Source organism: Durio zibethinus, chromosome 10 (genome assembly GCF_047325235.1).
Source record: "Durio zibethinus cultivar Kanyao isolate XHJ-2024 chromosome 10, ASM4732523v1, whole genome shotgun sequence".
Classification (NCBI taxonomy): Eukaryota; Viridiplantae; Streptophyta; class Magnoliopsida; order Malvales; family Malvaceae; genus Durio; species Durio zibethinus.
Window position 1 is genome coordinate 25,948,696 of NC_143171.1, and position 11,148 is coordinate 25,959,843.

The 11,148-nt window shown below is 36.4% G+C and overlaps 1 protein-coding gene and 1 pseudogene across 2 annotated transcripts; one reads left to right on the forward strand and one right to left on the reverse strand.

Moving 5' to 3' along the window:
• Positions 1-866: 866 nt before the first annotated feature.
• LOC111291931 (serine/threonine-protein kinase PBL36-like) lies at positions 867-5,297 on the forward strand. The gene is made up of 6 exons (XM_022884063.2): positions 867-1,787; positions 2,701-3,068; positions 3,203-3,338; positions 3,966-4,102; positions 4,186-4,309; positions 4,527-5,297. The coding sequence occupies exons 1-6, from the start codon at positions 1,604-1,606 to the stop codon at positions 5,054-5,056; spliced, it is 1,479 nt and encodes a 492-aa protein (XP_022739798.2). The 5' UTR covers positions 867-1,603; the 3' UTR covers positions 5,057-5,297.
• Positions 5,298-7,257: 1,960 nt separating this feature from the next.
• LOC149516614 (uncharacterized) lies at positions 7,258-10,585 on the reverse strand (annotated as a pseudogene). The gene is made up of 5 exons (XR_016345864.1): positions 10,315-10,585; positions 10,053-10,242; positions 8,841-10,003; positions 7,927-8,716; positions 7,258-7,816 (listed from the first exon to the last, which is right to left on the reverse strand). The product of XR_016345864.1 is annotated as an uncharacterized LOC149516614 (transcript).
• Between the last annotated feature and the right edge of the window lie 563 nt (positions 10,586-11,148).

An 11,148-nucleotide genomic window follows, 5' to 3' on the forward strand; every position in this document is an offset into this window, starting at 1 on the left:
TGCATAAAATACAAAGCCAACAGCCCAATTCATGCATTTGCCAAGGAGAGAGTGGAAGAAAGTTTAATATTTATAACCATTCATCAAGTCCAATAAGACTTTCTTTGAGTCAGTGGCAGGAAAGTGTTTCTCAATAATATTCCAAGCAAAACATTGTAAAATTAGGAACACAGAAAAGAGCTATGGTAAAATGGGAAACCCCCATCATCTTTTCTATCAGGACACTCGACATTTCACAGCATCAATACAGCAGCCTGTTAGCCTAGGCCCTCAAATACTGACTGGAAAATATACAAAATCTCACATATGCACTACAAACGATAGATTATTATAAATTTCCATAACTTGTTTCTTTCATATTGCAAATTTCATATAAAGAGTGTCACAACTTAAAATAAAAAATAATAATATTTTTTTAAAATAATTATATGAATTAACTTAATTAAATTCGGATTTAGTTAAGCTTTTACGTTGTAATTGACATAACATTCATAAATACTCTTTTATAGCCGATAACCAAGTAAGAAACATTTACAAGAAGGAAATGCCCTTTTTTATTGGATTACAAATTCACAAAAAAATTTGAATTAGTCTCATTAAAAAAAAAAAGAAAAAGGGGTTGAATTTTTTATCTTTTCTGGGCTATTTCCATCTGTCTTGCCCTTGATTCTATGGGCTTTGAAAGACAAATTCTAATTTCTAATTTCTCTAATAATATATATGCAAACAAATGTTCATAAATATTTCATTGTCATTTATTTATTTCTCATTTAAGTCTTTACAACTAAAAGACAAAAACAAAATAAAAAAGCAAACGTTGTAGCCTGTTGCCTTTGATCAAGATAAGCCAAAGCCAACCAAGCTCTGTGTGTGTTTTTTTATAATTTGGTTTTTAAACTGCTCTCTCAAAAACACAAAAACACAAACACTCCCAACTCTCTCACTTCTTTTCACGCGAAAATACCGCACGTTTCTCTTTTCCCCACTTTTCTCTGTCTCTCATTTTTTGTTCTTCTCTTTCATTTTAGCATTCAAAGTTTTCCCATTTATCAACTGCTTGCATTACTTTCCCTTCTTTGAAAAATGAAATTTAAACTCTTTACTCTCCCTTTTGTTTTGTGTCTTAACGTCTTTTGTTTTTGTAACTCTTTGAAGTAAATTTGAGTTTAAATTAGTTTGTGGTTAGACTAAGATTAAACTGAAGATTCTGGGGTCATTTTTTGGCTCTTTACTATTCACATTCTGGGATTTGGCCTCTGGGGATTTATTTTTGCTTTGAATTTTCGCTTTCTTCTTTATATTAGCTATGGATTACTCTTTTGAGTGGATTTCTTGCGTTGCATGTCCTTTTCATTAAGTGGCATTTATTTTTAGACCCATTTTCTAATCTTGCTTTATGTCATTTTGTGTTGTTTTTAGGGAATTAAGGCTTTAAAAAAGTTGGTATCTTTTTTCATGGGAATTCTAGGATTTTTCTGTGTTTGGTTGGTTTTGATTATTAATGTTGTTTGAAAAGAAAAATGAAACTGATGTTTTTGGATGTTTTATGGTGAAATGAAGTGTTTTTGAGATATGGGAATTTAGTGTGAAGGTTACTTGCAAAATGGGATTAGGTCCAGGTGATATCCAGGTGGGGCCTTGGAATGTTGGAAAATCAAAGGGAAAGAAGAAGAAAGATAGTGAAGATGGGGAGCCTGGTTGTTGGATTAAGTTTAGGTTTATGGGAAGCTGCTTGTCTCCAAGGGCCAAAGTGGAGGGTTCCACTAGTGGCACTAGCACTCAATATGGTTTGCAAATTTAATTTATTTTTACTTGGTTTTATTTTTCTATTTTTGCAGTTTCTTTGTTCATGTTGCTTGATTGTATTTCCAGTTAGATATTGATAGATTATTTGGCTATGGAACAATCCTATTGGTGTAAAAATGTTCTGTTTGTTGCTATAAGAATGCTGAAATGAAATCCATAATGTGTTTAATTTCATTATCTGCTTTGGCAAGAATGTTATATTATGCTTATTGGCAATTTGACATTTTAAGTTTCTTTGTCCATGTTGTCTGATCGGTCATTTTTATCCATTGTTTGGCTTTCTAACTATATGTTGATATGCTAACTGTATAAATTTGCTGCCACATGGATATCGGATGAAGCATGTACTGTTGGTTGATTCAGTTCTATGCTTTACCAAGCATAATATGTGCCATTTGGATATTGATATCTATCCAATTCTCTTGCCGTATGCAATGATTGCTTTCCTTTTGTGCATATTTGGCGGATTATAATTTCACCAACTGTGTAATTCCCTTAAAATTTACGTTCACTGAGATTGTCGCCTTGCAGATTATTGTTTGTTGTGTAATGCGTAATGAAAATGGGGTGTGATGGGTGATGACCTTGGGAATTCGGCCACGTGGTCATCCGATCGTGTTCATCCCCCTCCTTTTGGAGGTGTAATGATGGGATAAGACACAAGGGTTCTCTGTTTCTTTCCTATTTTGATTAGTCTTATCTTTTTACGATGGCACAGGCAGTAAATGCAAAATGTTAAATATAGTTTATATGTGCAATAAGAAATATTATAAGCATTTGGAATAGCCACGTTGTTTGTGCATGAAAATCTGTTTAGCGTCTGCAATTTCATTTGCTGACCACAAGGAGTTCTAATCTTTTCGCTATTTAAGAAACTCTTTTTGTGTAAATCAGATGAAATTAAATCAACGAATGAGTCAAATGACACCACCAATGAGTCAAATGACACCAGCACAGGTCAACCGGTTGTTCCAGTTGTGTCACCTTCAACTACTACCAACGCTGAAAGTACACCATCCACTCCAAAGATAAGCAAGGAGCTTAAAGTTGCTTCTCAGCTTCGGAAATTCTCCTTTAACGAGCTTAAGTTAGCGACCAGGAGTTTTAGACCTGAGAGTCTTCTTGGTGAAGGTGGGTTTGGTTGTGTATTCAAAGGTTGGATAAATGAGAATGGAACTGCTCCAGTAAAACCAGGTGCAGGGTTGCCTGTTGCAGTCAAAACCCTTAACCATGATGGACTTCAGGGCCATAGAGAATGGCTTGTAAGAGACTCCATCTGTATTTTAGTATTTATTAACGCACAAAATCACATCATAATCTTTTATATCTTGTCTCATTCTGCTATTATATTGATTAAGCAGTTGAATTATGCTTTGGTCTCTTTTGTATGAGCCAGGCTGAAGTTAATTATCTTGGTGATCTCCTCCATTCTAATTTGGTCAAGTTGATTGGTTTTTGCATTGAGGATGATCAAAGGCTACTTGTCTATGAGTTTATGACTCGAGGAAGCTTGGAGAATCACCTCTTTCGAAGTACGTAACTAAACTTAGTATTACTAGATTTATTAACTTGCTTTGCTTGTCTGTCTATAGTTGGTAGAGATTTACCAAAGGTAAGCTAATAGCGAACATTATAGCCTATTCATAAGAAACAAGCTTATTTATAAGAGTTAGTGGGGTTCAAAATGTATATTTTAAGATATTTCTATATTTTGTGCTGGAATTTACCCTCACTGTTGGATGTGGATTTATCTATGTAGTTTTGTTGAAGGATAGAATATTTTAGTTGATGGTTATAGTACTTCTTAAACTGGATTAAGATAACAAGCTACCTATAAAGTTGGAATAAGGATTGGAACTGGCATTTTTTTATTCATATCTTTAGTTTGTTGCCCTACAAATTAACTGAGCACTGTAGTGTTTCTTTACCCAATCCAATTTCTTCTTCTATGAGTTTGGTTTTACTTGCCAATGGCATTGTGTAAGTGTGTTGAAGAAGTTTTGATCTCACTTGCAAACACTAGGATGAAAAAACAATTTCAGCTAACAATTCCACGGGGATATATTTCTAGTGAAGATATGAGGGTTTTTAGGAGATTTTTTTTTCTATATATGCTCTAGGTAACGATTATTTATTTATTCATTCATTCATTTTATCAGGGTCCATGCCTCTTCCTTGGTCCACCAGAATGAAAATTGCACTTGGTGCTGCAAAGGGCCTTGCTTTTCTTCATGAGGAGGCTGAACGGCCAGTAATATATCGAGACTTTAAAACATCGAATATACTGTTGGATGCGGTGTGTGACTAGTATAGTAAAAATAATTTGTGTTCTTTAACTTGTATCGTCCCTTTTCTGAAAAATTATGAAATCTTCACCAGGATTACAATGCCAAACTTTCTGACTTTGGACTTGCCAAAGATGGTCCAGAGGGAGATAAGACTCATGTATCTACTCGTGTGATGGGAACTTATGGTTATGCAGCTCCTGAGTATGTTATGACAGGTAAATATGGTTGAATCCTTTGAAGATTAATTTACATTTATTGGCTTTTTTCTATGAACTTGTTGATCTCTTAAACATGAACTAGAGTATAAGTTTATGGGTTCTCAACAAACTGAATATGCAATTGAGATCAGTTCTCCTCTTCAAAAATGGAAGACAGAAAAAAGGAAATAGAAACAAGAAAATTTTCTACCTAATGAGAACCATATTTTTCCAGGGCATCTTACATCAAAGAGTGACGTCTTTAGCTTTGGGGTGGTTCTGCTTGAGATGTTGACGGGCCGAAGATCCATGGACAAAAACCGACCAACTGGGGAGCATAACCTGGTGGAATGGGCTCGACCCTATCTTGGAGAGAGAAGAAGGTTTTATCGACTTATGGATCCCCGCCTTGAAGGACACTTTTCAATAAAAGGTGCTCAGAAAGCAATTCAATTGGCTGCCCTTTGCCTTAGCCGTGATCCAAAAGCCAGACCTCTGATGAGTGAAGTTGTTGAAGCCCTAAAGCCTCTGCCAAATCTTAAGGATATGGCTTATACTTCTTCCCAATTCCAAGCCATACAGTTAGAGCGCATGGGATCCTCTTCGAAATCTAGAACTGGCAGTAGAGTGCAGGCAGGGTTGTTGTTAAGGGACGGACAACCTACCAGAAGCCTGTCCTCTCCGAATGGTCCGCATGTCTCTCCGTATCATAATAATCATCTTCACCAATCACCCAAACCTAATGTTGGCCAACCTTTACATTGAGTATTTGCCCACCCCGGCTCTTTACCATTTCATTACATGTTTTCGTTCTGGGGATTCAAGTAATCATTGGGAAAATGAACATCGGCCATGAGTTTGGAAGTTCATGCTGACTTGTTCTTTCTTAATAGTGAGTATTTACTGGAATGTTCTCCAATATGAAGGTGATCAATTCGAAGAAACTCCTGTGCAAAACAATGAAGAGCTTTTTGGAATTAATGAAAATGGTTTCCTGTTCATTTCACCTTTTAATTGTCTTAATTCGTTTTTCAGATTAATATTCCTACTGTTTGTTCATCGCATAACATTCGCACCAGCAGATGCTTTCATATCCAGCCATTGCGACAAGAAATGAATACTCCATTACTTGCCCGCTGTATATGGTGATAATTTGCTAATTATTGCAGCTAGAGCTAGTTGGTGCATTACTAAGTTGAGCCTACTTCAAATGTCAAAACTTTAGAATGTTCAATGATTTCTGTTGTCGCTTCAATATAAGGTAAACCTCTTTGATGCTTTTCTCCAGACAACCGTGATAATAAAGCAAAAGTTGTAGGGTAAGAGTTTTGTTTGGCATTTAAGAAATGAAAAATTTATCCATTTGAAAGCAATTTCTTGCGCTCATTAAGAGAAAGGTGGAAACTGGAAAGCAACTATGAAGTTACATTCTAGGGCCCGAGTGGTCACTGGTATGTCTCCTCAAAATGGTTCTTGAATTGTTGTTGTGACATGACCAAAGCTAAATATTCTCCATCACCCCGGGAGTTCAGGAGGAGCTGGTGCTCTTGATTTTTCAACAAAGCAAAATCAGCATACCCTTTGTAATCTGCACAAAATGAGGTTTCTTACTATCCTCTTCTGGAGGGAAAGTAGTTTTTGGCTTTTGGAGCATCCATGGTGGGGTGTCCCACATTGTCTTCTGTTGCTGGAAAATTTCAAATTATAAGTAATGTTTTAGTTGAATTTTGGAGAACATGGGATTCAACAGTTAAATATGTGAAGAGAAATATTAGAAGCGATGAAGACTCGCTTTTAGTGATACCACATTTAATTTGCTCGAATCCACTTAATCATATCATATGGAATGCTTAGTAATCTTATTGAATTTCAATGAATATTACCTTAACTAAATAGGCGTACAGCCCTTTATTTAAGTGCATCTCTATTGACTCTGTGATTTAAGTTCTGGAAAGCAAGAGCAGCGATGGAAGGAAGGCCCTCGCATGCAAAATGGCCTTTTCTATCATCATTGCACTGTTATCAATGGCAAGATTTATGCCCTTGGTTTTGGCTTGTTTCCAGAGCCGATGAAGGGTTTGGTTGAAGCAGAGGTGTTTCCAAATATTTAGCATGAGACTGTCGCTATACAGAATCTAGGTGGTGGAAAGCTATGCTTCCCTTCGGCTAAATGGCCTTGCTCTGGCGATATCAAAAAAGAAACCAACGTCTCTTGCAATGTATTTACAGTTTCTAGAGAAGATACCGATGGGGTTGCCATCTTCCATGCATCTAAGCTGGCTTCCAGAGCTTATATTCTTAATAATATTGTTGCAGCTCATCTACTAGGTACCCTTGTGGTTTAACTATAAGTGACTAGCTCGGATCTTCAAACAACTGCAATATCATAAACTTTAATCTATTTCTTTTCTTTTCTTTAAACAGTTCGAAGTTTGAATGCATTAAGACTTAAGATGACCATTTGTGCATGCTTGGGGAAATAATAATGCTGGTCATTTTTAATTATTTAGAAACAAGAGTGATTATTACTAATTGTCCCAGGTTATTTTGAAAACCACTGCGGATATCTTTGATGACTACAGCATCAATTTTACTTTAGTTTTACAAATATAAAATGATATTCCATGCACTTCTGGTTTGAAGAATGCAATTTTTGATTGTCCATATTAGGATGTTAGAACCATATTGATGTTTTCAAGGCATTTAACAAGTATTTTCAAATCTATAGTTGCAAAGAAAATTCAGTATGGGCTCTTAGATATGTAATTAAAGTTGAATTAACCTAGCTCCCATGCATCATGATCCCAGATGAATCTAAATGGTAGGTCTTTAATTTGTTTATAAATCAATGGATCAGAAGACTGGTTTTAAATTTCCATCATTTCCAACAAACTACGGTAAGAGTGATTAACAGGACATGGTTTCTCACTCACTAGTCACAGCTCGAATTATTGACAATAACAATATGCAGTCAAGGTTCAGATTTGCAAGAACAAAGAAACCAAGGACATTAAGCAGAATTGCAGAATTACAGTATCAGAATTGACAAACATCTGACATCGAAAGAAAAGACAAATAACAGACATGAAAATTAAGTTGAAGAAATGACATGGATTTCACCTTCTTGGCCAGAATTATGAGATGGAATCTTGCCTTCACCATCCATAGACAGTTCATGGTCCTTGAGTTGCAACACAGAGATTGCTTGGAGAGGCTCCATTGATGGTCTATTTCGAGAAAGAAACTCTTGAGACACATGCTTCATTGTTGGCCGGGACTTTGGTTTCAACCTCAAGCACGCAAATGCAATTGTTGCAGCAAAAATAATATCCTGTTCAATCCTTCGAATTCTTGGAAGTGATAGGCGTGGATCCAATATATCACTTAGCATTACATTTTTGGAAGATGATGTTGATAGTGATACCAAGAGTTCCCCAGGATGCTTTCCCATGAGCGTTTCTAGTGCCAGTACTCCAAAGCTATAGACATCACATTTTTCAGTTACAACCATAGTATAAGCAAGTTCTGCATACAAAAAAAAAAAAAGGAATTGTTTGATTGGATCAATCAAAGTGAAGGAGATCAAATAGTTAGAACAAACAGACAAAAACACACCCATAGTTTGAATACATTACCTAGCGCAACATATCCATAGGTACCAACAAGCATTGTTTGATTGGATGAATCAGGGTCAAGGAGTCTAGCTGTGCCAAAATCAGAGACAGAAGCCTCCAGATTTGAGTTCAATAATATGTTATTGCTTGATATGTCTCGATGAACTATTGAAGGATGGCAATCATGATGCAGATAAGATAAAGCACATGCTGTATCTTTGATTATTTTCACCCTTTTCATCCAATCCAACTCCACTCCTTCAGTGTCATCTGTAAGGACGCAGAATAAGATCCCTCGCTCCAAGTATTCATAAATCAAAAACATGCAACGTTTATGGAGACAAAATCCATGAAGCTTCACAATGTTCTTGTGCCGAGTTTCTGTTAATAGTTTTGCCTCATTCCTGAAACTCCTGTCAAAAGCTGGTACCTCTGCTTCTAAACGGTGAAGTTTCTTTAAGGCAACAATCTTTCCACATGGTAATTGTGCTCTATAAACACTGCCATAACCCCCTGTGCCAATGCAATATCGGATGTCAAAGTCCTCTGCTGCCTCAATGATGTCTTCAAATGCAATTCTTCCATCAAATTTCCATATTGAAAATATATCTCCATTTTTTGTGACATTTGGATCAGAAGTGCTGTTTTTAGCTCTGCATCTGTGGCAGAGCCATTTTTACCTTGCTGCTCGCTGTTGCAGTAATGGGAGGCGGGCAAGGAGGGAAACCTGTTATCTTTCCACACAAATACTTGTTGCCTCGAAATGACTCTGCAGCAAAGAAATTACTCAAGTAATCTGGAATAGGACCCTCTGAGAATTATATGACAGATTGAGGCTCTCGAAATTCTTGAAAGATTCAGGAATTATGCCTGTTAGATTATTTTGGCTGAGATCCAAAACTCTTTTAAGTGACTCAAGTAGTCTGGAATAGGACCCTCTAGAGAATTACATGACAGATTGAGGCTTTCCAAAGGCTTGAAAGATTCAGGAACTAAGCACTTCAGATTATTTTGGCTGAGATCCAAAACTCTCAAGTAATCCAAGTGATCATGTTGATACGGTATTTCTCCCTGGATGAAGTTATGACTTAGATCAAGAGTGCGAGGACAATCGAAGATTTCAAAGGGAATGCTTCCATTTATATGGTTGTTTCTCAAAGACAATGTTTGTAAATTTGAGCAATCCCAAATTAGAGATGGAAGAGGTCCAATCAATTTGTTTTCGGAGAGGTCCAGGTATCTTAAAGCTTTTAAATTCTCTATTGATTTGGGCAAGGGACCATCCAAAAGATTGAAAGAAATATTTAAATCCACTAGATTCTTCATATTTCCAACTTCACGAGGGATTGGACCTTGTAAAAGATTTGAATCAAGGTACAAAAATTCTAAATCAGATAAATTAGACAGTGACGAAGGAAGTAGACCTTTGAACCTATTGTTATTGAGATGTAGTTCCAACAAAATTTTCATATTTCCAACTTCACGAGGGATCGGACCTTGCAGAAGATTCGAACCAAGGTACAAATACTTCAAATCAATTAAACCACTCAAAGGAGGGAATGCCTCAGTGATTTGATTATAGCTTAGGTCCAATTGTTTCAAATTGGTTAAATTACCCAAAGAAGAAGAAATGGGATCAGTAATATTGTTATAATTTAGGTCCAAGTTTGTCAAATTAATTAAATTACCCAGGGTAGAAGGGATGAGACCAGTAATATGTTTACGGCTTAGGTCCAAGCTTGTTAAATTGGTTAAATTACCAAGGGTAGAAGGGATGAGACCAGTAATATGGTTACCGCTTAGGTCCAAGTTTTTCAAATTACCCAGTGTAGAAGGAATGAGACCAGTAATATAGTTATCGCTTAGGTCCAAGTTTTTCAAATTGGTTAAATTACCAAAGGTGGAAGGGATGAGACTAGTAATATAGTTACCGCTTAGGTCCAAGTCTGTTAACTTGGTTACATTACCCACGGTAGAAGGAATGGGATTAGTAATATTGTTATAGCTTAGGTTCAAGTTTTTCAAATTGATTAAATTACCCAGGGTAGAAAGGATGGAACCAATAATATGGTTACGGCTTAGGTCCAAGTCAATCAAACTGGTTAAATTACCCAAGGTAAAAGGGTTAAGAGCGGCAATGTTGCAACCAACTCTTCAAGTTTCCCAATTCAAGGGGGATAGGACCTTCAAAATAGTTCCCAGAAAGATCGAGCTCTTTTAATCGAATAAGTTTTCCAAGAGAGCATGGTAGCTCACCTGTTAGATAATTGTACGACAGGTCGAGGTACTTGAGTGATGATAAGGCACCTATTTCAGACGGGATGCCGCCAGTAAACCCAGAGGAATTAAGACCAAGATAAACAAGGTTTGGGAAGCAAGAGAAATTGAAATTTCCAAGTTCAGCATCGATTGACCATCAATCAAGTTGAATATGGGTTATGCTTCCAGCTTCATTGCATGATATAGCTGGCCAGTCGCAACGATTTGAAGTGTCATTGCTATACCAACTCCACCAACCAGAACGGAGGAGGGCTTGTGCTTCTAACTTTAGCGAGGATGCAGTGGCTAACATGGTCGAACCAGTAGCCAAAGTACTTGAAACAAACGCAACCACAACAACTGCAGTTGTAACACAGTAAGAAAGAGCAAGGGCAGTGATCCTCACAGATGAGGCCATCATAGAGCTTATATTTTTCGGTTTTGTTAATAGTGTGTTATAGTGATCATTTCCAGACCAATCTTTCAATCGAATTTAAACAAGTTTGCTTTGGAAGTCAAGGTCTTCCTTCTATTTCTATGTATCTTCTTGTTTGAGCCCACTCGTTACGCTTTCCCTTGGCGACTGACCTACGCGGAATTATACTTTACTGAAAAGAACTCATAAAATAATCTGAATGCTCCAAGTACTTTTTGCCCCAGTGTTTACTTAATGGTTACCCGCCTATTTCCCCATTGTTGCATAGCCTCTTTTTTTTTTTTCTTAACAATACAAGATAGGTGATTGCAAGTTTACATTTGATATAACTGAAATAAGTGATTATTAATAGGATTCGAACTTAAGATTTCGATGTGATTGTAAATCATGTATTCGAAATGATATCAACAAATAATCATTAGTAAGACTCGAACTCAATTTTTTTGTTGAAGAAGATGAGTCTTAATTAATTGCGTCAACCATTTATTTGTTATGCATGACAATTTAAGTTAAGATAAAACATTAATATAATAAGAAAAAAAATAATA